Source organism: Melospiza melodia, chromosome 13 (assembly GCF_035770615.1).
Source record: "Melospiza melodia melodia isolate bMelMel2 chromosome 13, bMelMel2.pri, whole genome shotgun sequence".
Lineage (NCBI taxonomy): Eukaryota > Metazoa > Chordata > Aves > Passeriformes > Passerellidae > Melospiza > Melospiza melodia.
Genome location: NC_086206.1, coordinates 9,596,636 through 9,624,190, shown reverse-complemented (window position 1 = coordinate 9,624,190; position 27,555 = coordinate 9,596,636). Strand labels below are relative to the sequence as shown.

At 41.1% G+C, this 27,555-nt stretch overlaps 1 protein-coding gene across 1 annotated transcript in view; it reads right to left on the bottom strand.

Moving 5' to 3' along the window:
* LONP2 (lon peptidase 2, peroxisomal) overlaps positions 1–26,422 on the bottom strand; it is a 36,969-nt gene extending 10,547 nt beyond the window's left edge. The window contains exons 1-11 of the mRNA XM_063167738.1: positions 26,175–26,422; positions 25,086–25,320; positions 24,272–24,403; positions 22,846–22,968; positions 21,966–22,126; positions 21,669–21,763; positions 20,217–20,475; positions 14,523–14,664; positions 8,616–8,766; positions 7,926–8,052; positions 6,775–6,908 (exon numbers count right to left, since the gene is read on the bottom strand). Of these exons, the coding sequence (XP_063023808.1) occupies positions 6,775–6,908; positions 7,926–8,052; positions 8,616–8,766; positions 14,523–14,664; positions 20,217–20,475; positions 21,669–21,763; positions 21,966–22,126; positions 22,846–22,968; positions 24,272–24,403; positions 25,086–25,320; positions 26,175–26,407 (1,792 nt within the window). The 5' untranslated portion in view covers positions 26,408–26,422. The remainder of the gene's footprint in view (positions 1–6,774; positions 6,909–7,925; positions 8,053–8,615; positions 8,767–14,522; positions 14,665–20,216; positions 20,476–21,668; positions 21,764–21,965; positions 22,127–22,845; positions 22,969–24,271; positions 24,404–25,085; positions 25,321–26,174) is intronic.
* Positions 26,423–27,555: the final 1,133 nt, after the last annotated feature.

Genomic DNA, 27,555 nt, shown 5'->3' with positions numbered 1-27,555 from the left:
CAGCAACACCTCCAGGCATGACATACTCTTGAGGAAGGGCTATAAACCCCCAGCAGCCTGACACTTCTGAATGCAATATACTCAAGTGTCACCCAGGAGGGACCAACAATTACAGCAGCAGTTATGGGTTCAGCAAGGGGCTCCTCCCTTCCTTCACTCACAGCAGGAGTGGATCTCTTACCTGTACAGTGGCTTCCTTAGCAGAATTGCCTTCAAATCTCTGTCTTCTCTTTTTATACAGAAATGAACTATAGTGTTCACAGGGAATGCCCCATGGAAGGGAGGAATGATGAGGACTCTATTGGTATCAGAAGGCTAATTAATTACTTAATTGTACTATATTATTCTATACTGTATTACATTGCATCTAAACTGAATCTGCCAAGCACTCAACTCTGCACACACTGCACAGCATCTTGTGACTGTCAGCCCACAGTCCTCACACACACACACACCTGGCCCTGACAGGCCAAGGAAACAAAACACCATCACTGTGGGTAAACAATCTCCATATTGCATTCTACTTTGGCACAAACACAGGCACAGCAAATGAGATAAGAATTGTGTTTTCTTTCTCTCAGGTTCAGAGAATGTGAAATCCAGAAATATTCTTGGGAAGAACTGTGCCTTGCTTTTCTCTGGGAAGAGAAATGTGGTGCCAGTGAACTGCAATGGGAACCACGTGAATGCCAGAGCCTCACCCAGCCTGCAGAGGAGCTGTTTGCAAGGCTGAGCTCCAGAATGGCAGCCCCTGGCAGGGCCTGACACTGCACAGTCCCCAGGAACTGGGAGCAGAGGCACAATGCAAGCAGGGAATCATCTCCCCACACATCTGATCCAGGTGCAAGAGGCTTACCATTTCTCAAGAGCCCTGAGCAGTGTTTCAGTGAAACATGTCAGAGAAATGAAGAATGCTTGGACAATGCAGCTGTTGCTGAGGCTCTGTGGCTCTCTCAGGGCAGTGCTCCCTGCCTGGGGCTGTCCTGCACACACAGAGTGAGGACTGTTGTTCCCAGCCCAACACACAGCTGAAGTCTGCATTACACAGCAGTGTACACTGAGCTTCAGGACTCCTGCACCAGATTCTGGATCCAAATATGGGTTGTTTACTTTCTTTGACTCTTTCTAATTTTAGTTTGAAAAGGAGCTTTCTGGTTCTTCCTCTGCACATCAATGCATGCACAGTAACTGAAGATCCAAGAGTCCAAACAAGTAGAGAAAACCACAAATCACTGATCTGATCTATTTACCATAACATGAAGAGGTGGTCAGTGGTGCAGCAGCAATTCTCAGAACAGATGAATGAGGCTGTCTCCTTTCACAAGATCCAAACTTTCCTGTTATTAATCCTGTACATAGAGACCTTTTCACAGATAATTTTGTGACTGTGCAATTCTCACTAATGCCTTAACAGAGCATCAAGGGAAACACTGCACATCACCATTAACATGAGAGCACCTCAGCTTTCATTCAGGACTCCCATCTAACAGTTCTTACCCAACAGCCACTAATCTTCATGGTCCAACTCACTGCTCCATGGCTGAATCCCATTCCTCTGCTGCAAACACTGCCCCAGTCACATGCCTCCTGTTGTTCCAGCATGTCTCTCTGCTTTTGTTAAACTGCTATTTTTGTACATAATAAATTCAAAGACATAAATACTGGCAAGTCTAGGAAGCTTGACCCTGCATGCTATTCTTGCAATTCAGACTGCAATTTCAACTCTATTTGATAATCTGAGATGCAATCCATATTTCAAAACAAAACTGAGTTTAAAACCAGCTGCTTTTGTTTTATACCAAGATTTTACTGCCTAACAAACACAAATGTATTTATTTCACCTAGTTCTGTATTACAGCAGAAGAGACAAACTCCTCATAAACAAATCAGGGAAGTTGAGGCCACCTGATTAAAGAAATCAAACTCTTTTCTTTATCTGATCAAATGAGTAGATCCCATTTTATGATCTGTAACAGTAACAAACTCCAGACTTTTTAGAGAAATGTTAAACTAAATTCTGTCACTATCTAATTTTCTGTAAAAGCAGTGATGTCTAAAATGTAATTACAAACTCTAATTTTTTCTTTGAAGGAAAAAGCCATCTCCCTTTATCATCTTTACACAGGTGCTGACTATGAGGAATCTATGCAGACAAAGTAATTAAGATTTCCACTAACAATGACAAATTGTGTTCCTTACCTTCCCCAGACTAACAGCCATAAACCACAGCACAAGCTAAATGGCATATTTATCTAAAACAAGACACTTAAATTCAGCTTTCCAGAAACAGAACTTCTCATTAGGACAGCAGCTTAATCATCTTACAGTCTGAGACAAGTTGGCAAAATAAACTGAAAGGTCAAAAAGTGCCCTCAGCAGAGCTCCAAAGTGCACTGGAGGAACCACCTGCTGCTCTGCTGTTACATGGCTGCTTACACAAAAGCAGCATGGTATTGAGTTGTTTTACCATTTAAAATTGTAATACTAAAAATAAACAACACATAACCCTCCCCAAGTAACCAAAAATAAGTTCAAAAAACAACCAACCAAAAAAAAGATTGTTTGTAAAATTTTCCAAGCAGAATCTGCAGCTACTCAAAGATCACAATGTTCTTCAGGAATCTGTCTTTGCAAGGTCCCAAAATAAAACAAAGTCCCACATGTAAATAACAGATTTGTAAGAAAATGGACTCCTAAAAAAACATACTGACAATGAACTACTAAATGTAATTAAAGATTTAATGTTAATAGACATTTCATGGCACAAAGATTTAAAAAAATAAGACTGCTACCTTCTACAGATGTAATGAAAATGAGAGAATACACAAGTCTAAAACCTCCTCAACATGTAGGAATTTCTCATCTCCTCACAGAACAGATTTAAATTAAGCACTGGCAACACAAGTCTTAAACCCAAAGACTTCTAGCCACACTTACTGACCAAGATAGAAAAAGAGAAGTCTAACATTTTAAAGTAGTTTTTAACACAACACTGATTTGCTGGATTGCTACAGAGATATAAAAAAGAGCATCACCATGATGGACAAGGTTTCAAGTCTGTGGGCAATTAAAAGGATAATAACATTCTTTCTGTCTCATCTGACTTAGCAGCAGATGCTTCAGCACACAACAGACTCAGAATTCTTTTAGCCCCTCCAAAGTAAAAACCCCCCAAAACTGCATTCAGGTAGAGAAGGATGGGATTGCCTCTGCTGACATTCAACAGTTCACATTCAAAGCCAGCCATAACATGAAACTGCTCCCTAAAAGCAACATTCCACTGTCAAACTTCAATCTTATGCACCAAACTTTTAGGAACTGTTTCTTTAGGAAGGGAACAATTTCCTGGGACCCTAATCCTGTTTGCAGTTACTTACATGCTTAAATTTAATGCTATGTGCATTTCTCCCCACAGCACCAGAAAAGTTCTCTTTCCACAAAATAATTGCATTCCACCATTAGTGACCTACAATAACAATGTGTACTTGAAACACTTGAAGGTGAGGTGCTCATGCAGGAATATTTAGATAAATTAACATGGAAAAAATAACACTTTAAAAACTAATTTGTATTGAAGCCAAACTTCTCAGGACACTTTTTGTCTTTTTGACTTCCTACAGAGAAGTCATTCCAAGCCATTTTCAGAAATTTCAGAAAAAGGCCCTCACTGCAGAGCTGGAAGCTCTGCAAGGTCAGCAGAGCTCAGACCTGAGTACCTGCAGTCACTCCACCCTGGACTGAGGCTCAGCAGATTCCATGTGGCAGTTCACATTGACCACTACAGTCAAACTTGCATTTCATTTCAAACCAAGTGTTTCATCCACAAGGAGTGTAACAAACTGCTCTGTATTGCTGGGTTATGGAAATATTTGAGTACGTTTAAAGCCTTGGATTCAACATAAATACAATCCTCATGTCATCTCTTTTAGTTATGAAATATTACCTGTCCTAAATCTCCCTCTGGGTCTGAATTAGACAAATTGTTTTTTACTCTGGGTTTCAAATGCTGTATCATGATCTGATGCCTTAGTGCACAGTTGCTGCGTTGTATTCTCAAGGCAGTTGCACTAAAATAGGAAAGAGAGTTTCACATATTTTTGTGACTTCTAGAATTTCTACTAGTGTCAAAAGACTCAAGGAGTGTCCCATAAATCTGAGCTGGTGTTTCAGTGAAATTTCAGCCAGCACTGCTGTGCACAGGGACAACTCCCCAGAGAGCTCTGAAAAACACTGCAGTTCCCTGTGCACACTCAACAACTGACACAAACCAACATCCCTGCACTCACCAACCTCTCCAGAAAGCTCAGGAGTCACAGGAGCAAGGGAGGCACTCCAAGCTGCCCCTGCATTTCAGGGGTGCATTTCTGGAAGTGCTGAACCCAGGCTGAGAGAGCCCCCAGCTGTGCAGGGCAGTGCCCTCCCTTCCCAGAGCCCACTGCCACACAGGGGCAGAACCCTCACCTTTACACAGCCCTGACGGCAGCTGCTCTCCCTGCAGCTAACACCCTGACTGAATCAATGCAACGCTGCAAAGCCTGGGATTCTACCACCTAGTGTCCTGAACGCTAACTACAACCCCCGGCAGAGGCACTCAGCTGAACAAACACAACACACCATGGGAGGATTTGGCCGTGCTCTGGCTCAGGAATAAATTCTGTTTAGCAGGCAAAGCAAGCCTGCATCTGCCCTCTTCTAGTCACAGCTCAAGGCACACCAATGCACTAACTGCAGAGTGTCAGTCTCACATCAGCAACACACAAACGCAGGAAGCAAAAATGACTTCTAGGAATTTTTAGAGAGATAAAGAAAAAAAATTCCAGAAATTATTCTAAATGAAACTATTAAGGGATGAGAACTTGATTAACTAATCTTCCAGAGTCATTCATTATATGAAATAAAAATTCATCATCATGATGCAGAACTGCACAAATGTCCACTAATCAACAGGAGGAAAAAAGGCCAAAGAAATCAATTTAGACTACAAGTCCCATTATTTGCATCAACTTGCAAGTATCTGGAGATATTTACAAGCTTTGTTTTGAACACTTAGTTGTTTCCAACCTACGGAATGAAAATAAAAATATTTTTTAAAAGGCTCCTACTCTCATATACTCCCAGCAAATGACACACTGTAAAAACACACCAGGGTGTAAGCACAGTGTGAGTACAAAATAAAACCCACTCTGCAGATTGCACCATTCTGTACAAAGTTTCACTGCAGAGATACCTGTCCCTCAGACTGCCTTTTATTAATACAGCTTTTTCTTATGGACAGTTTTCACTTCAGAAGTACAAGGCAACTCTTCACAGCTCATTTCTTTCTTAACTCCAAACTGGGTCAACCAAAAATGCCAGCATTTTGCTCCCTTCTGAAGCACTGGGGCTGCTATTTTCACTTAGCTTTGGTAAGTTGCAAGTCCAGAACTAATTTTAACAGTGTATAATTTTAACAGTGTAAATACCTCAGTTGCAAGCACAGTGCTAATTTTAACATGGTAAATAACTCTCTCACTGGATTGAGATGTCTAATACAGTTCCTTTTTGTTACTTGCCTTAATAATAAAGTGTTTCTTCTTACAGTACCATGAGTTGTGCTCTAAACTTACCTCTTGTCTATTTTACCAGAATACCTGAAGAGCAGAACATCTCTTTTTATTCAGCAGCTGCATTAGACTCTGAAGCACATTTCAGACACAGCTACCTACTTTGCAAATATGACTTGTCAAAGTTACCACCCAGAAGGTGCAGCAGCCAGGACACCTGGCACTGCCTGGTGCTGCTGAGCTGGGCCAGCACAGCCCAAGGCTCAGCACTCACAATCACAGAAACATCAACAAATCAGTGTTTGACTTCAAAGTCCATCAGAGCACAGAAGGTACAGAACACACACACAATACTGAAAGGAAAGCATTGGTAGATGTCTTAAAAGCTCTGCCTTTTAGTGTAGATGGGATGATTTAAACTGCAGGATGGCTCATGGATTCAGTACTGCTGCTGTGAGAGCTCACTGCCTTCAAGCCAAACACTCAGAGAAAACCAAGCTGAACCTGCTTCAGCAAACACTGCAAAACTGCAAAACTCAACGTTCTTATATTACAGTTGTCACAGACATTACAGTGATCCTAGAACACTCAACTCACTTCATCCTTCCCTCTCCTATTTCCAGACTAGAAAGAGACCTGCCTTTACTGGTGAAGCAGTTACCTGGGTATTTTTGCTGTTTGAGAGTTTTGTGTTTAGTTTTCTTTCAGTCTGTTTGATGACTGGAAATGAAAAAACACTGCCTGTACACATGGGAAACAAGAGCAGACTAACTGTGGCTGAGAAGTTACCAAAGCTTTGAGAGACTTTGAATAAGCATGGTCTTAACTGGCACATAAAACAATTCTAATTTCAGAACCCTTCATGTAGACAATTTTTTTAGTGTACAACCAAATAACCAGATTGAGTTCTGAGCTAGTAGGAACTACAGCCATGCTTAGAGAAGAAGTGAAAGATTTGCATTAAAAAACCTAGGAAGACATACACAAATCATAGCTGCATCCCTAAGACATAAAACAGATGCACTGAACTCATCAATCACCTAACTCAGCAGGCTGAAACTACTGAAATTATGTCCTAAGTCATAATTCAGCACTAAAGCTGTACATAATAATATTGTCACACTATCTGCCAGGCTTTTGAAAACAAGAGTCCTTAAAGAAGAATAAAACAGGAGAAAAAGCTGCTACATTAGAAGTTCCCTTTTTAACAAAACATGCCAAAGATACACACCTTCTCCTTCCCCCAGCTCAGCACGATCTGGCTTTGCCTCTTTGTGCTGCCCTTCTGCCACCTTCACAGCCACAGCCCTGCAGATGGCTCCCAGCTTCCGATCCAGGGCCCGCACTCCCGCCTCGCGCGTGTACCTGGGGGAGAGAACAGCTGGGCTGGGCTCTGCAGGACACAGCTCTGCAAGGAACACTCTCCTCACCAAACACACAGCCACACAAATGGATGGCAAATGGACCAAAACCTTGGGCTACTCCAGTACAGAGGAAAAAAAGAATTTGTTTTTATCAAAATAATTGCGGTTGCTGATAAAGTTGTAGATAAATTACTGAGCGGGAAGACATGACTAACAGCTGGTGCCAAACATTCATGAAATGCTAACCAAAGAGCTCTTCCTGATGCACAAAAATTAAAAGGAAGAATTATTTTAAAACTTAAAATATACAGCTCACTGGAAGTTGAGGAGCTGGCCATGAAAAAACATTTTGTTTTAGTCTATGAACTAAAAGGAAGCACCAGGCAGTAACACTACACAAAACAGCCAAAATACTGCTCATAAAATACTTCAATTCATTGAATCAGTACACTTTTTCCATTGGAAATGAGCTGGTTTCAAGTTCCAAAGATGTTTTGATCAATACATTTGCTGTCATGTCTAACAAAAACCCCAGTTCTAATGAATAGAAGCTATTTAAAAACCCTGTATTTTATTTTTTTAAACCTAATTCAAAATCTAAACAAATGTACCCATCAAGTCACAAGGGAAAAAAGGAAGCCTAATTTCCATTTTTTGTATGAAAATGATAGAAATATAACATGGTTCTTTAAACTACATGTTATCTGCTGCCAGGGCCATGGCTTCACACAGTGCAGCCACACCAGCCTCAGGGGTCCCTGTTTATTCAGGGCCTTGGCAATTGTGTCAGCACAAGTGACTGTGAGCCACACCTGGAGAGCAGGAGCAAGGAATTCTCTACAGAAAGGATGTTCTCTAGAGGAGGCAAGAGCTGGGGAAAGAGCAATTCCATAAGCTACCAACTCTTGAACTGCTGAAGCTATTAAGGACAATACATATTAAGATATATTTGTATTACCACTTTATAAACTGGTTTATAAAAGAAGGTATTTACACTGAAAGCAATGAACAGATTTACCTGGTAATTATGCCCAAAGTGGTTACTTGGGGAATCTGTATTTGCTGTGGAGTCAGCCCATGTAGTTCAAGCTGTTTAGGAATTAAGTGTCTATGTGCAATTTCAATTTTTTCTTCTTGTGTGTATCCTTCAAAAAAAAAAGGCATTTATTTATTAATGATCTTTTTGCTTACATACTACAATATAATCAAATCTCTTATCTTTTACAAATCTTTTACAATGATTGAATTTAAGAAAAAACCTCCCCCAGCTATAATTTACAAGGCTGTTGGTATGATCCTTTGTGGCTATTCATAACTTCATGCAAACAAGAAGAGAATTTTAGTTTTTCAAAGACGTTTTTCTCCACTGGAATCTTAAAAAGATGCATCAGCCAAGTGACCATCAGAATACAAACTAATCAATGAAGGAAAATATCATTACAGAATGTATCCATGTATCACCACAGACCTGGAACTGAATTTTCCTGAGTGCTAAATGCTTTAAAATCATTTTCTTGAGTGCTAATGCAATGGTAAATACTATTCTTGGGACAGAGGCATCCTGCCTTGTCCCTTTTAATGACCTCAGCCATGCACTCCAGATTCCTGGCAGGCTTTCCTTAAGGAGCTGCCTTTCATTTCAGCAAGAACACCCCCAACTTGTTTAAGGACCTGCAGCAGCCATGCAGTGAAGGCACTGCAGTGTTACCTGGCACCTGGATAACCTCCATTCTGTCCAGCAGGGCAGGTGGGATTGTGGCTGTGGTGTTGGCTGTGGCTATGAAAAGCACTTGGGACAGGTCAAAGGCTACATTTAGGTAGTGATCAGTGAAACTGTGATTTTGTTCTGGATCCAAGACCTTAACAAGAGTGAACACAAAAAAGTCACACGATTGTTTATTCAGAAGTAAATAAAATATGCACATGTTTATTATATTCCATTTGGATCTGTCCCATCTGACTTTACAGTAATGAAATACATTATGGATATCACTAAACCCTGGCCTTGCCTGGATTACCCTGTGACTACATGTCACATCACAGGTACAGCTCAAAAAGCCACTTCCCTGAGTTGTGGCTGCCCTTTTCTAGAGGTGCTGCAGCGTTTCCCCAGCCATCAAGCACCTCCATGACCCTTCTCACATGGCAGAGTGTCCCTTGAAGGACTCACAGCAACCTTGGAAAAGCAGCCCACGTGGTCCCACAGAACAAGGAGAATTCTCCCAAGTAATCCCTGACTCCAGCCCTCACCTGCTGCTGGCAGCTCTTACTCTAAGCTTACCTCTTACTCCTACACCAGCCCATGAGATCTCCCTTGTGAGACCAAGGGGGAGAACACAATCCCAGCCTTAGCTGCTGTCACAAAATCACCTGCCCCACTCTTTCTGCTTTGTCCAGGTTTATTACTAAAGGAGCAGTACAAGTTCTTACTGCCCACAACATGCCAGGCAAGCTCTGACCCTTGGTGAGCCTTGGCCTTCACAACACAATTGTTTTTCTTTTTGTTCCAAAACAACTGAGACAAAACTGAACAAAGCACTGCAGACCAAAAACACAGTCTGACCAAGCTCAAAAATCTACTGATTACAAGTAGAGCTTCAATAACTGTGTTGTCTTCCTATTGGTTTTAGTAGAACTTATGTGTGCTAATGCAACACTTGCCTGAATTTAAGATTAGGTGATAAATATTCAATCCGTATGTGGAACACAAGGGTGTTAAGATGCTGTCTTGTAGATTTTTTAACAGTGCCACAAATGGGAAGTTCACTGTACACAGCAATGTACTCCTGGCTCCTGTATCACCTGAGAACCACCTTTGCCTCACACCCCCTTGAAGTGCAGCCACACTCTTCCTTCCCACATGATGAATGATCAATGCTACAGCCACACAAATAATTCTCATGTCACAAATAATGGGACCCATGCATCTCCTGAGAAACAGCACTCCACTGTCAAAATAACTTCTCTGCCTACACCCAAATGAATGCACACAACCTGAATTATAGCCAAGAACAGTGGTGATAATTAAAAAAAACAACTGAATTTGGGGACTTGTTTGATAGTTATAAAATAAACAATTCTGAATTTTCATTACTCTTCAATTCTCCTCAGGCTTTGAAAAATTAAAAATCTTTTCAAAAAATTAATGATCAGAACAAACTTAAAAAATTCTTCTATTACAGAATGCCAGATTCACAGCTGACTTTCCCAAAAAACAGAATAAATTTGGATTCTATTTTGAAGTGCTGCAAAGATTTAAGAGCAGTTACACATTCCCCTTAATAGTGAAATCTTAAAACATACTGAAGCATATGCTCCAATTCTGAGCCTAGGGCTGAACTCAGTGAATGCCATTGTGCACTGGCTCTAAGCTACTCAAAATCTTCTCTTCAGCAAGAAGCTGCTGTCATTTACTCCCTTCTTTACAAACCAAGGCAAAGGCCTTGAAGAATCCTGACAAGCCAAGTCCACTGATACATAATTCAGAGCTGTGCCTCACCTCAGCCCAGCCCTGAACCACAGGGAGACACAACAACAGGCAGGGAATGCAAGCACAGCAGCTACAAACTGGCTTCAAAACAAGCAGGTCTATACCAAATATTAGCTTCCCACACAAAGTCTACTCTTGCAAATTTTTCTAAACTGTTTTAAATAGCTAATCCTAATTCAACTTACTTCTTTTTTTTTAATACCAGTATCTCCACAGAATTCTAGTCTATCTGCTGAAGTGTTTGCAATTCCAAAGCTGCTGAAAAACAATGTATTCTAACAGACCAAATTGGCATTTTGACACTTTTATTTACATGCATGTTTCTCTCTCCTTCTAGTCTGCAACTAGAAATCCTTATGAACCTGCTAAGTGCCAAGCTGGTGATGAGAATGTTATTTATGAAGATATATAAAATATTGATGCAAAAAATACCATCCAATAAAGATAATGGAAACGGTAATCCAAACCAACTCGGATTATATCTAAAAATGTGAATTATCTGAGAGTTTTTTACAAGGGCTGGAGATCCTCTGGACTCATAATTCCTTGTCATGGTAACTGTTTTTTAGAATAAGATACAAAGCAATGTCCTGCCTCTGTATTTCAAACAGACTTTCCAAAGCAAATAGAACTGTTCTTCAGTGAGGTATCTGTGCTGAAGTTCAAGCTCAAAAGTTTTCCAAGATACTCAACTAATACAGAAATATGAAGTACAAAAAGAACATTCAGTGCACAAAATATCTTGGCTAATTTATGACAGATAGCTCACATGCATACAAAGGCTTCTCTGTAACAGCCTTTTATTACCACAAAATCCAGAATAAATTCCACGAACATTTAATTGCCTGGCTATGCTCCTGGTCTAATTTCCCTGCATACAAATAGTCAGTATCAGGCACTTGGATCCATTTCTGTTTTCTTCTGGTTTTAACAGAGGTCATCTAAATTTAGACTAAAATATTCCTTTGTTAATGAACAGTAACTGGAAATGAAGACATTCTGTCTTGCTGAAGCAACAGCTCTGCAGAAGCATTAGAACTAGGCACATATGCAGCAATTAGAAAGCACCAAGCTTTGCTCCCAAGCTCACAGGGATGGCAATTTTCTTCCTGAACGTGCCTGTTGTGGACAGCAAGAATTTAACACACCTACACATTAAGGAATAAAGGATGTGCCTTTCACACTTAATGGTGGCACTTAGCAGACAGGCAGCAGTGTGAACAGCAGATGCAGCAGTTAGGTGACCACTGACTACTGTTTGCTCTCCAGCATAACCCCACCTCTGCTCCCTCCAGATGGACCTTCCAACCACACAAACCACGAGAAGCAGAAGAAAACGAAGCTGTTATGTCCAGCCGTGAGACATCTGTCCATTAGAAGAGGTAAAGCACCTGCTTCAGGATGTTTAGCCAGCAGCAGTGAGATACAGAGATCTCACAGGGGAGCAGCCCAGCCATGGTTAATAGAGCAATTACTTCTCCAGATGCAACTAATGGGCAATTAGCAGGGCTTACATAAACCCTGCAGCCCAGGCAGGCAGTGGGAAGTGAACCTTATGAGGTTTAGCTGGAAAAATCCATGACAGGAGCAGAGCTGAATATCCCTGAGAATATGGTTTTAAAAGATGGAAAACAGAAACATCTCAAAGCAGTAACAAAGTACCAGAATTCCAACACAACCAATTAAACAGGTATTCATTAAATTTGTTTGCCTTCAAAAATGACACAAGAGAAAACCACAATTGTTCTCTAGTGAAGGGCAGGGAATGAAAAAAAAATTATAAACCCAGCAAAGTTTGAATAAAATTACCAATATTAATATACAGATCTAGATTCATGATTGGAACACTCTTTCCAAGAAATCCCAAATCATTGTGTCTGCATAGCAAACAACAGCCAGCTAAATAGAAAAATTTGATTTTCAGGTATTTTTATCCATTCATTGACTAGAATTAGGACAGCTTAGTTCAAGTATCTAAAAGACAAATGACAGGAGCAGTATCAGCAAACTCAGAAACAGAAAGCATTACACTTTCAGCAAAGTGTAAATAAAATCCCTCAGAGGAATAGCACAAGGAACAATGTATTTATTACACTTCTCTGCTTGTTTTCTTCGCACTTTGAGGCCCTTCATGCACCCTAAAAAAGTGTACTACACTCTTGGTAAATGCACAGGTAAAGGACCATAACTGTCATTTTTAAAAGCCAAAGAAGTGAAGCCACGCTATTTTCTAGTACATTTAAATTACTACTAGTTCGTGTTAACATGCAAAGATCAAAACAGAGCTCTCAAACCACAGCCTGTTCATACACTGATTTTCAAAGAACTCCTTGGCCTTGTCAAAACAGTAATTTTCCACTATCTAGCAGGAAGAAAATAATGACGTTTGTAGGAAGTCAATTGACACTTCATTTGCAGAATGTCATACAGCATCCAGATGAGCTCATGACACCTTAATTTAAGTAGCATTTTTCATATTTAAATCACTGCATTAAGCACTGTCAGTCAAGAGAGTCATTAGAATGACTCTGTAGGCAAATACTATCAGAACCACTTTCACCCCCACCTACTAAAGCTACCACACCTCAGGTCTGACAAGTGAGATGCTGCTGGGATTATCCCTCAGTCACTTCTGTGACAGCAAGCCAGGCTAGCTCAAATAACGTGGGTATTCTTTACTAATGCCTCTCCTTTAGGCTGAAACAGGTACAGAGCCATGCCAGAAGCAGTGCAGCTGCAACAGAGGGAACATGGCAGCCCCTGGGGCAGAGAGAACACAAAAGAGAAGGCAGAGTGTAAAACTACAGCAGTACAAGGAATCTCTAAGCATGCACAATACTAAAACCATCACATGCATCAGTGCTGCATCTGCCCTGGCAGCCTCAACAATTCAGCCTGGCCCAGCCCCTCTGTGCCAGCACCTCCCTCATTCTCTCCTCTGCCATCCCTGCTGGCACAGGAAGATGGACACAGCCTTCTTCTGCCCAGGGAAAGGCAATGCTTTGTCTCTTCCCCACACCTGAGGACATGCTCCTTCCTCTCTCCTGCAAACTGCCAGAATAAAAGCACTGAACGTGCATGAAGCAGTGGAGAAGGGAATTGTAATAGGATATCACGTCACACTCCAGAAAATGGAAACTGGGATGAAGGTTCTGACAACTCCTTACTGTTGTCTGCTACAGGATGAATGAAGCTTGCAAGGCACAGGTCTCAATTTATCTTCCTCATGATCACTCCAGTTTTGGCCTCCTGAAAGCCCAACTAACCTAATTAATAATATCTCAACACTTGATGAGATTTACAAAATATTCCAACAGTATCTCATTCACCAAAGTCATCAATTGAATCTCTGGAATGTTCTGTCTTTAGGCAATCAACTTTGACAACTCTAAAACCTTAGTGATAAAATAACTGTAATATGTGCTTCAAAAATCAGGAGAATTCATATCTGAGTGCCAGAAGTTCAGAAAAAATGCACTCATGGAAAACCTGACTCTCATAGAAAGCTAACACTCATCACACCATAATCAGCCAAACACTCATCACACTATAATCAGTCAAGGAGTGGGAACCTGTGACTTACATGAAAAATCCAAGTTCAGAAAGTTAATTGCAACACTAATTAAAGAAATGCTCCTAAAAGAACATGCATCTAGTCCATATTATGCACTGGGTAAACTGCTTAGCTCCAATATAAGCTGGTACCATCAAAAGCTTCAAAAATATATTGAAGTTGTTCCAATAAAGAAAGGGAAAACTTGAAGAAGTCTAGTCTAGGTCCTCTACAGGTCTTTCTTAGCTAACAATATAGATTATTAAAAATCAATGTCTTGAAGACCCCAAATAAGTGATGGTCAGGGCTTGAACACTATTTAAATACAGAAACCACCCCAAAATCTATCCTTGTGTTCCAGTACAGCTCACTAAGATTTCTATTAATTAGCCACAGCATCTGCACTGTGCCCAAGGAACTGACAGAAAGCCACCCATGTCAGAACTCAGCAGCTGATATTGGAATAACAGAGCTGGCACACTCAGACCTTCTTTTGTCCAGCGAATCTTCTGAGTCCAGTTTAATTCTTTTAAAATCAAATGAAACAATGCTTGCAGTTTAACACCTCTTACCTCAAGCAAGGCTGCTGCAGGATCCCCCTGCAAGCTCTTTGCCAGCTTATCCACCTCATCCAAGAGGAAAACAGGATTGTTCACCCCCACAGTCTTCAGCCCATTGATGATCCTGCCAGGCATGCTGCCCACGTAGGTGCGCCTGGAAAGGAAAGGGGATGGGGAACAGGGGTGACACAGGGAACAGGAGCAGCAACATCAAAGATATCACAAATAAAACTCCAGGCAAAACAGAAGAACAAGGAGCACTTCAACAATTCTTGCTTTTTTTGCAAAAATTTGCAGAATACTTGATAAAAACATGGGATATACAACAGTGCTATACAAGCAATTGTAATAGCAGATGAAAATTTGAGTTCCATGGTGAACGAGCTGCTTTGCAAAGATAATAATTTGAATTAAAGTGTATCCAATCTTTATAGCTTGTGGACATCTTAACAAGCTCCAGGACCAGCATCATTGTACTGTAAGAACAAGCAGAAGCAGATTTGGGAACCTTATTAATAAAAACATTTTCATAATTACAATGCTGGGATTTTGTTATCACAACAAAGTTCACACAGCATGTTACAAAAGAGAGCAAAATTCCAATTATGCTGAACTGTCAATGTCCCCTTAACAGCATGGTTTAATACACACCCACCAAAAAGAACAGTATTTACTGTCATTTCAATATGAAATGAAAAGCTGAACACTGCAATGGAACAAAAAATGACGAGTTTGAATTTATTTAGCAAATCAGTAACATTTTTTTCCCATAACACACACAGAGCACAACTACATTTCACAGATGTATATAACCCCTGTTTGCTGCATTTATACACTCATTTCTGCCTGTGCCATTACTACTCAAAGCACTATAATTAAGAGCATGTAATTCTGAGAAGAAAGAGATACACTAAGTGCTGAATTACAGATCTGGCTCATGACCCTCCCAAAGCAGACAAGCAGAACAGGCCTGCTTTGCCATACGATCTGGTTCACTACTGTCCAAAATAAATAGGATGACATTTACAAACATTAAACCAAAAATACCGCAGGACTAATTTCAAAAAATACTAGAGATGACTTTAAATATATAAAAAACCCCAAAACCCAACAAAAACAGAACCCAAACCACACAGCAATGATGTCAGTTCCATGTAATATTTAACCACTGAGGAAACAAATTGCAGTAAATAAAATTTAATTTTAATTTAATTCTAGATATGACAAAAAATAAAAGGTTTTAAGATCTTCTAAACAGCCAGCAGTGCAGGAGAAATTCAGTTTGCCTGTTACCCCTTCCTGAGGCAGCTGCTAAAGACTGAAGCAGCCAGCAGGCAAGAGTTCCTCCCTTCAGTGCTTTTGTGCAGTCTCAGTGTGCAGAAAGGAGGGGATTCTCTCAGGAGGCTGAGCTGTGGAACGTTCATTACAGATCAGCACTCTGCATGGGGAGCTCTCACACAGCCAGCCTCCTCCTCCTCCTCCATCTGCACACCCACAGCCCTGCCAGGACAGGGAAAGCATCCCACAGAGTGCATTCTGAATGAGGAGACTCAGTCACAGCTGCAGGTCACACAAGTGAATCACTTACCAGTGTAAATAAATGTGTCGCTGTAGCAGTTTGGGAATTCCTTTGGTTTTTGGGGGGATTTGGGTTTTTTTCAGTTATGGGTTTGGGTTCTTTTCTTTTTGTGGTTTTGGTTTTGTTTGGTGGTGGTAATTTTGTTCTCCTCCGGATTGTTTTTACCACAAGATACTCCCTGCACTTGAGAATAATTTTATATGCTTCAGAGACAATGCAGCCCAACTGTTTCAGTATTTTGCTTATGGTAGTAATAGGGTAACATAATTAGGTAAACATCAAACATTCTTTGCTCTTGCTTGCTAAATTATTCTCAAGTGCATGCTTTAAAACATTACACTTTTTGAATGCATGTTTGTGTTTTTAGATACACAGTTTCACTTGGTCCTTTGAATCCCATAAAGATTTGAGCTATCCATGTTCCACTGAGTTTTATGGAAGAGGCTGGTTTGTAAACTAAATGAAGGCAAACAGATGCAGTAGTCTAAATCTGTAGTACCTCTTCATTTACTAGACATGGACCAATAGCTACTTTATTATACTAATAATCAAATGCTTGAGCTCTCCAAAGTTATTAGGGGAACACATCTCAACAAAAGAATCCTTGGTAAGGCAGGCCCTGCAGGTATTTACATATAAAACCAGCCAGAATATATTAGAAGCAGATATGGTCATTTATCTGTCTGGCTGTTAACCTTTGCCTTCTAAGATGTGAAACTAAATGCTAATGTTTAGGAACACTATCACTGAATGTGATGCTGATTTCATTATTTTTGCTGGGGTTGAAAGGAGGTTAAACAATATCCTACATTGCTTTGCTCATTTTTTGATGCAGTTTCTTTCCCTGCATTAAACCCAGATGACAGTCAGCTTTCCCCACTCAAAACAGGAAGCACAAAGCAGGTTTCCTACTTACCTCACTGTGTAGCAACACTTAAAAAACCCAACCCCTTGAGAGCTCCAGGCAGAGGTCTGCAACTTAGTATCTTTTATATACAGTGAAAAAGTGCCTTTAAACAAAACACTAGAGTGGTATAGTATATCATCAGGCACTGTGTATCCTAGAAAATGTAAAAAAACAGGTGGGGAATCCAACCTTCTTGGTTCTCCCAAAGTAAACTGGGAAAGCCTAGGAAATAGAAGCCTTAAAGCAGTGGTAGATTTATTCAAAGAAATAAAGAAGACTCACTTTCTTCAGAGTGATCTCAAGACAAGTAGTTTTAAATAATTTTTAACTGCAGGGCTAGAAAAGGATAACAAAGGTAACACCACTGTTTCTGAAAGTCCTTGCACAAGGTCACAGCCTTTTTGGTTTTTTTTGTGCAAGGCCAGAGATTGCATCCACTCAAGGGCTTCACAAATCTATCTCTGCTTTGTACTTGTCTAACAAAGCCCATTCCTCTCCCCGGTGAAGCTGTTTGAAGTTTGTTTCTCTCTGGTGCAAGAAGGGCTGTGAGGGAAGTTCTGCCAGCACAGCTGTCCTGGTGAGGAATCCATCTGTGCTCAAACAGCTGCACCTGAACAAGGCTTCAGCAAAGGCAGAAGTGAACTGTCCAAGCTTCTGAAACTGCAAAGCAGTGGTAAAACAGGAAGGAGTGCTTCACATGAAGGTGAGAAACAGAGCTTCACACTTACCTCACCAGCACCACTATAAATAAATGGCACAATTACATCTTTCCTTTTCAGAAATAGAAAAAACACACAACAGAGAAGATCATACATTTCCTGTGTGATACAAAATATCAATACCCAGGAGATTTTAAAAGCAATGAGCTTCTTGGAAGAAAGTTCTATGTCATTCTTCAGAGGAGAGTGGTTTGTGGGGTTTTTTTCTTTTTTCTTTTTTTTTTAATACAAGTAAATGACAAATGTAAACCAACATACTTTAACACATGATATAGATGAGGGGTAAATGCAGACAACAGCTGAAAGATGTCTGATCAAGGAGTTCTGGTTTGGTACCAAGAGGATGATTTCATTCTGGGAATGCAGAGCAATGCCTGCCCACTCTTCACTCAATCACTGAAGGATTCCCGAGCTGGATCCCACAGGATCCCCAGTGAAATGGCCAAACCTGGGCAGCTCCAAGTGCCACACTGCCACACCAGGTGGGACAGCACAGTCACTGGTACAGCACAGCCCAGCCTGCTGCTCTCCCACAGCCTGGTCTGCTCAATCTCTCACTCTGCACCTTTCCCCAAAGTGAACAAGTGAAAGCTATTCCAGGCACTGTTTGCTTGCCAGTCAAGCTGCAGCAGTTCCTTTTGAATGTTCCAGTACATTTGGTACATTTTTCTACATGTTCAGTACATCAGTAGGCACATACAGTACTGTTCTCCTGCAATGTTAATGGAATCCTTAACTTAAGCCCCAAAGCCCAATAAGGAGCTTTTAGAAGAAAAAAATCTAAGTCTTTAAGGTGTAATATTAGAAAATCAGCCTGCTCAACAGTGAAACTCAGAAAACAGCAGTCTGTGTCTGCTGCACCTCCAGACCACCTCCCTCTGACTGCCAACGTGGATTCACCTGACTGGGAGTAACTTGAAGGATTTATTCACACAAAAGGACACTACAGAGCTCTACAGAAAAGCTGTAGTTCTAATCTGATTAAATCTTACTCTGAGAAAGAGGAAAACTAACCAAAGGAGAATTTAAAATCCAGTATGCAACAGGTGGGTTTGATGTTAGTTATGAAAAAACTGGAAAAAGCAGTTGGCTACAAAGGACTCTTGGTACCAACTGCTCTGAAGTTCATCTTTAAACTATACACTTGCTTGTTGAACAGTAACCACACAGTATTCTTGCTAATTCTAGATTACATTTTCCTTTGCTGGTGAAAAATAAAATCTCTTAGCAAATATTTCGCACTGGCTAATTTAATACATTTTTAATATGAAATTTATAAGTTAGCCTCTAACATGAATTAATAACTTAATCATGCCCTCAAAAATGTGTGACAGCCACAAACACCAGAATTAAAAAGTTTTTTAGAGGCTCTCTCATATGACTCTCCCTGTCTTTACTCTTTATGAGGTCTAAGCACAAGATAGGAAATTTGACTTCAAGCTCAAGATGTGGTTTCCCTGTCACAAAGGATTGAGTCCTGCTCTGCTCTGGAAAAGTTACTTTCCATAATGCTGAGTATTCCACAGCCTCTAGTGGCTTCACTTCGAATAGCACATGTTGTTGAGTCACATTTTAAGTTGTTTTTAGGACATTCTATTTTAGGTGTATCCTACTGAGAGTAGCTGCATAGCCACTGGGCAAAATTAACTCTTAGACAGCATCAAAAAAATAACTGATAGCTTTTAATTCACAGTATTCACCTACTGCTGTAAGGAGAAATTTTATTCAATAACACGACTTAAAGAAAACATGACTAAAATTCATTATTCCAGATTTTCTACACTGAATGCAATAAGCATAAAATATGTGTAATGGAAACAAAAATGCTGCAGTGAGGTTTGGCAGTTACTTGTCTACTACCCATTCATTATGCCTCCAGGTGCAAGGATGGAGGAATGGACTAATACAAATTTAAAAGACTAAACAGTAGATACATAAAGAGCCCAATATCAAAAACAGTCCTAAGGAATGTCATCCAAAAAATCTCCTTTGAAACCTGCCAGCTTTGGTGTTCTTGCATAAATATACTTTTGATATAGGAAAACAGTGCAAAAACAAGTCCATTGCTATCCTCTAGTAACTTGCATGTATCACTCCAAGTTTCCTCTTGACTTTTAGCAGCAAACATGGTTATGAAGGAACGTATTGCTACCACAGGTAACACTGGATAATTAAATCTTTACATCTGTCTTAAAAAGCAAAAAAATCAAGACTTTACATTAAATTTCCTACAGAATTTTACTTCAAAGTGCTAAAATAACTGGAGATGAAATCCATTCCCTAAGAAAATAGAAAGCAGCAGCAGGAGGAAAGAATAAAGGCTGTACAACAGTACTAAACATCCATTCTCTCCTAAGTAACACCACTGAATACCAGGGAAAATCAATAAATACCTACCATTGTTTCATAGAAGCAAAAATTCTCTGTATTGGCTGAACAGTGAAAACAATCAATACATTCTGCAAAGAAAAAATGCAATTAGGAAAAGAAGAAGTAATTACCTGTGGCCTCGAATATCAGACTGATCACAGACTCCTCCTAAAGCAATCCTGTGGAATTCTCGACCCAGAGTCTTTGCAATTGATCTTCCAACACTGGTTTTACCAACTCCTGGGGGCCCCACAAAACAAAGAATGGGTCCCTTGAGGTTGTTTTTAAGCTGTCGCACAGCCAAGTACTCCAACACTCTCTTCTTCAGTTTCTCCATGGCGTAATGGTCGTTGTCCAGGACGATGCGAGCGGCGCGGATCTCCAGGCGGTCTGGGACGGACACAGCACGGGGATCAATCAGCACATCTGCCTTGGAAATGGGGACAACTGATCCCACAGAGGAACAGATCCCCTCAGCAGGGCAACCCCCCAGCTCACACACAGTGCTTCTCTAAAACAAGGTACTAAAGTCTTCTTTAATCTCCTTTTTAGCTTGGATGTCATTATCACGATTTTCTATTTCTGTATTCATGTGTGTTTTTATTCACTGTTGCTACAGAGTTCAAAGTAGCAATCACATGGGTCACACTCACAAACTTTGCTTAAAGTAAAACCACCAAACTTCACATGACACAGCATAATTTTAAAAGATCAAAGAGCAACTTCCACCAAAAAACATTCTGCTAGGACATGGCTGTCAACAAACATTTTACTCATTTGGGGATTCGTTGAATAATACTGCAAAGTAAATGTAGGCAGATCTTTTTACAGTTTCATGATTAAAGAAAATATTTACAAGATTTGTAAACAGCCAGAGCTCTATTTCAAACCAGCAACAACTCATCACTACAAGTACCACCGGAAGGGTAGAGAGGGACATGCAGATGTGCTAAGTCCACCTTGTGCAAAGTAATTTTGCCCATTTAATCTACTTGTGCTGGTCAGATGTCTGTTGGTCATGTTTGGTTTCCTACTCTTCCCTCACTCTCCATTTTTGCACACTCTATCTGTATTAACAGTATCACCCTCTACTCACAACTCCAAAAATTATGGTATGAAGCAGACAATGTTTTTTACTACTCCCCAAGCTGTAATTATTAAAATTAACTACAGTTGTGCTTTTTTATCCTTTGGTTTCTTACCACACTTGCTTAAGATAAACCAGAATCTTCTTCAGAAAGATCAATGTTACAGAAATTCCCAAAGGGGCTTTTTGTCTGACATATAAAAAATAATTAGATGCTCATTTCTTTGATACATACTGGCACAAATTGTAATTAGTAACACCTTCATTTTTTAATGAAACTATTTTTAACACTTTTAAAATCCTCATTCTTAGACATACAACTGCACTACACAGGCTACTCAGTGTACAGCTCTCACTGAAGTCTAATGGTTTACCTGGCTTACAGTAACTTACCAACAATGTTTTTACAAGACTGAACTAATTCACAGTGTTTACGTGATATTTACTTGTCCTAAAACATTTGTGCACAAGAATCACCACTAAGAGAAGGGTTTACCTTTTGTACTCTTGTTCCATGGCAATTCTACCATCAGTTCCAAGTAATTTCTTGTCAAAGCATATTCTGGCATTGACTGAGGCATCTTCTTTAATCTGGAAATGTAAGTACAGAATTCAAAAGGCCAACCAGAAATTAAATGCAAAGGAAGCCTATACTGCACTGCAAAGCAGCAACTGCTGCCTGAGGTTTAAAATCACTTCAAGAACACAACCAACATAAACATATATCAAACAGGAAAAGGTCTGCAAGATTTGTTCTAAATTTTAAAGAAACCACCATTTAAAAGCCTCCTACCTTTTTATTTCTTTAAGACAAACTTTAAGAGCTTGTTCTGACATACTGGATGTTCTAATCTTTTTTTCTAGCATGACAACATCATCATGATCTTCTTCTTCCTCTTCATCTTCTGTAATGCTCCCATGACTGATTCTTCTATTAGGACGAATGGCTACAACCTGTGCAATGGAAACAGAGCCACAGAATTGCACCAGTCTTGGGTTTTAAATAAGCTGTGGACTTTGGCTCTGAATGAAAATCATGGCAAAAACAGGTAAGGTACACAGAAGAATTCAGAAATCCAGAAAGTGTTAACTCCAGAAATTAACTTCAAAAAGTGTTATTGGTGCTTCTTTAAAAAGTTACAGTTCTTTATAAATTTTCTAAGTAAGTTTATTGTATAGCCTAAACTCTCAAACAGCACAAAACAAGAACAAAACTGAAAGGAGCTATTTGTGATATTTCAAGCACTGCAGCCCATCATATTAAGCAGAAAAATAGGTAAATCTCTCTTGCTCCATTTTACAACACCCATTCTTTATCTGTAGTTCAAAAGCTGCCACTCATCTGCAATGCCCTCAGTAAACAATACACCTTTCACTGCACAGGCCAGAACTCACTGGCTGCATACCATGCACATGAACTGAGGAATCTGAGCATTCATTTCATGTCACAAAGCACTCAAATTAAAAAAAAATTAAATTTAAAAAACATTAAAATAAAGCCCAGGCAGTTTTAAACAAATATTTTGTATTTTGTGTATCTTCAGAGCCAAAGTTGCCAGCTGTGGCTACACATTAAAAATACACAGATTAAAATTAAGCATTCATTAGCCTATTTAAAAAGTGCATCTTACTTATTTAGATTGTTTAAGTATTCCACATTTAAAGCTCCATACCCTTTTATCATCATCCTGTTTGGACTTTCTTGTTTTCTGAAGCAGCTTCAGGCCTTCAATCTGTCTAACAAGCAATGGTATGGTCATCTTGAACCGCTCTTCCAGCCTAACAGCATCTAAAATCTGAGAGCAGGGAATTGTAAGCAACCAACAAGTTCACAGTGATGGATCCTCACTCTGGGGAAAGGGAGGCACTGCTACTGTCTTTTGGCCAGAGGTACAGAATAGATGGATGGAGGAAAACAGGTAGCAAGAAAAGCAAGGAGAATACAGCACACAAAATCTAGCCCTCAAGGGTATGGATGCCTGAACTACAAAGTACTTCAAACTAGAGAAAATTCTCTTACCCTGCCTAGTTTTAAAACACCTCAATATTTCAGTTGTATTTTCTGTAGCAAGCATCTATCAATGTTCTATTTTTCAATTACTGGGCCTCAGCAAAGAGATGGCCCTGCTAAAAAAGTTACAGCATCATCTCCTTGGGTAACCCAGGGGAAAAAATCACCTTGTGCCTTAAGGTTTTCATTCAGAGATTTTTTGTTTATTTTGTCTTTCTAATACTTTGCACACAATTTCATTTTCATATGAAATTAAGTTAATGTGTGGAAATGGGTAGAATTCTGTTCCTCTGTATTTCCACAGCTTCCACCAGCTGCTCTTTTCTTTAGAACTTCTAAAAATTAAAAAGTGACACACAAATACCTAACATAGCTTCCTCCAGCAGGATATTCAACTATAGTACACACCTTCCCTTCACATTATACTGCATTAATTTCTACTTGTGGTGCTTTGAAAGAACCTAACACACTTTCAATTCCAGGTGCAGCACAAGCAGTTAGAGAAGAAAAGGAACAACTTCCAAAACACAGCAAGCAAATACAGAAATCAGATGAATAAGCACCAAGGTCATAAAGATAATTTTTGCACAGATTTACTTTGATATATGATAGAAATGAAATTTAACCACTGTCTCAGTGTTTAAAGAAACCCAGACTTCAAGATGTTTTTTAAAATATTTAAATCTAATACTAAAAGTATTTTAATTCTGAAGTTATTAGTAATACTGATCAGTCAGCTGGGATAAATAAGAAAAGTTTCAACACAACCTGAAGAAAGATTTATCATCTTTACTATGAGAACTCCATGCTCTACTTAATTAAGTTTAATAAAGTGAACCATTTCCAAGATTTCCCAACTAGATCTATTTACCTTAAGAGAGCTCTCCCACATGCATATAAACACTTTAACAACACCATCAAACCATTTTGCAAGCACTCATGCTCAGTTGTAACACAAAACCCTGCTGGCATAATGTTATCACTGTACAGTCACAAGTGTAAGCAATTCCAAAATTACCTAAAAGTGAGTGACTCTAAAAGGCAGCACACCTAACTAGCAGTGAAAGTGCTGAAGCAGAAGACAATACCTGCAGCTTCTCCTGGTTGGTAGTTCGGATGATGGAGGTCAGGATATCTGGCAGAGCTTCCCTGGGCAGATTGTCCAGGAGGCGCCGGAGCTTTGCCACTGCAGGCACGGACATGTCCAGCATCTCCACCAGCTACAACACACAAGGAACAACACTGATGGCTGCTGGGCTCCTTCTGGAACGATCTCAGTGCCTCTCTGACCTAAACACAACTGTGTCTTTCAGTGTGAAGCATGTCCAGGTGGTTTGCCAAAAAGCTACTGAAAGAAGTTCACCAAAGGTTCACAGATGAGGCACTAACTCAGCATAGAGCGCCAAGACTTTGAGCTTTCTGCTTGTTTCAGAAGTTCAAAAGTATCATTGTTGTTTGCAGCATTTTTTTCAATATATAGATCTCCTATTTCCCCCACATACCCAGATTAAAAACTTCCCCGTCACTCTTTTACAATACATCCTTTAAATTCTGATTCACTATACTTCTATCATATATATTTTCTTATCTCTCTGTAAAAATTGATTAAATCTTTTACTAGAATGTATCTATGGTGTTGCTATATACGAAACACCAACTTATCATAGCACCAACACAAGCAGTTGCACAAGATTCAGCTGCAATGAGCTGGGCAGACACCCTGGAACTTGGCACAGAAACCTCAAGCTGTAACAGCAGCATTTATTTTGTAGCAGAAATACTGAAACTCTACTAGTTGCTGAAAAATATAGGAACTAGAGATACAGAAGGGCAGATAGGAAACAAATAAAGAGCCCAAGTACACCCACAGGTTATGTGACACACAAGAATGAAACAAATTACCTGTACTGCATACTTGTAGAATTGCTCTGACAGCTCTCCAAGCTCCTCCTCAGATTTATGGCCATTAGTGAACTGCTCCAGTCGATCCAACTGCTGCACCTCAGCAACGGGATAGGGCTTCTCCTTCAGCAGCTGCAGGACCTGGAACCGGCACAGGCCTGTCACCAGCAACGTGTAATGGGGCTTGGGCCAGTTGCTACCAACCACCTGAACTGCCAGGGCAGCAGTGCCAATCCTAGAAACAGATCACATCTTGTATTATCTGCCACCTTCCACAGAACATTTTGAGTGCCCCCTATCAGAAGCAACCAAGCTGTAGTTTGCAAGACCTTGATGGGGCATAGTTCCTATTGTGAAACAAAATCAAATTATCCAATTCCCTTTGTAACACAGACTACAAAACCAAACCCTAAAACCTGAACCCAAATGAGTTAAAAATGAAATAAGGTACTGTAATATCAGTTACACAATTTAGAAACATATGTAAGTTTTTCATAATGGATCTGGCTGTGGACAGGCACACTGACATTTCTGCTGAAGCAATATACAAGGGGAAAAGGGAGTGTCTGTAAATGACAGCTCTTCCCAGCCTTGAACTGAATCAATATTTTAGATCATCGGACCTACTGAAGCATATTTACAACAGAAGTTATCTTCTTTCAACATCTGCCTAAGTCCATGATATGATAAAGTTCGAAGAGTAAGGGTTACATCATGTTAGTTCCACCAGACAGAAATATAATTGTTTTTATTTTATGTGAACTAAGCCAATAGCTGTGTTACCTATTAGGTGAAAAATCCTATGGTTAACAGCTGCGACAGCCCTAGAGCTGCGTTCTTTCGTCTTATTTTGCCCGGCCACCTCAGCCTCTTTTCAAAGTTCCCCTCCGGCCAGCCCGTCCCCGGCACCTCGCCCGCTGGGTCGGTTGTGTGACCGGGTTTCGGGGAGGGCAGAGGCGTCTCCCGGGGCCGGCGGAGCGGGGCGGCCCCGCGGGAGGACCCCACGGCGAGCCCCGGCCGGGGAGGCCGGGCCGGGCTCCGGGGTCCCGCAGGCCGCGAGGGCGGCAGGAGAGCCGGGCCGAGGCGCACCTGTGCAGGTTGGGCAGGTCGTCGCAGTCGGACGTGGGGTCGCTGGTGTTGGGGATGACGCCGATGATGGTGCTCCGCAGCGAGGTGCCCTTCAGCAGCCGGCTGCGCACCAGCTGCATGTTGCGCGGCGAGTCCACGCTGGTGCGCATGGTGGAGCCGGGCAGCAGCACGCTCTCGTGCGTGAGCAGCAGCGGCAGCCGGCTGGGGATCTGGATAGCGCTGCCCGCCGCCATGGCGGCTCGCCACTCTCACCCTGCCTGCGCCCCTCACGCCGGCCCCGCCGCCATGGCAGCCCGGCCCCTCACGCGCCGCGGCCCCGCCCCCTACGGGCGCCGGCAGGGACCGGCCGCTCCCGCCCCGCCCGCTGCGCCCTCTGGTGGCGGCGGCCGTGCTGCCCCCGGGCCTGGCCTCGAATCGCCCCCATCGCTCCAGAATCGGTCCGGCCGCTCCCGAGGCGCTCCCGCCGCTCCTACTGCCGCTCTCGGGGCCTCTCGGGTCCGGTCTCCTTGCAAACAGCGAACCGAACAGGTCCCCTTCAGTCCCGCCGAGGCCGCTGGGCCGCCGGCAGGTGTCAGGCTGGCACTGGCAATGGCTGTGGGCTGAGCGCTCTGAGGAGTGCTAAGGGCTCCGACACTGGAGAGGGAGCGTGTGACAAATCGGTTTTTAAGTGGGACGGCTACGAGGTGAAATCCCCCTTTTTGTCGGTTTTTACACACATCTGCTCTCCTGCATCCGCGCTCCGGGTCGAAGGGCTCAGCATCCTGGATCCGGCTGGAAGGAGCTCCGGAGATCACCCAGTCGCAGCCCCTGCCAAGGCAGGCTCACCTGGCGCAGCTGGCACAGGAACGCCCCCGGTGGGTTTGACGTGCGCAGGTGAAAGGGCTCCAAGCACTGAGGCCCTATGGAGAGTTCAGACAAAAATGTAGGGTTTAGAAACTTTCTTTTTTTATTTTCCCCCCGTTGGTAAATGAGGTGCAATATCAAAATTGCATAACGCAGTGAACTAGGTTAGTCAATCTCTTGTTAATCACTGCCTTGCATGACTCCTGCTGAACAAAGGTAATCCTGTACAGAGGGGAAATCACAGCAGCAGCAAACTGACAATTTGAAATGCAAAAGGATAGCTGCAGTTAAAACCTTGCTTATAATCATGGGGTTTATTAAAACCTTCATCTGTTGTTTCACTGGAAAATACACAGTAATATGGAAATACCACCAATATATTTAAATGCAAGAAGTTATTACAGCTGAGAAAAATATCTTCTAAAGCTACCACCTCAGGTACCTTAGAAAGAAGCTGGAATTTAATGTACTATTCAACATGACATTTAGAAAACATTAATATAAAAGGGCACATAACACATGTGGAAAGTGTTTTGTG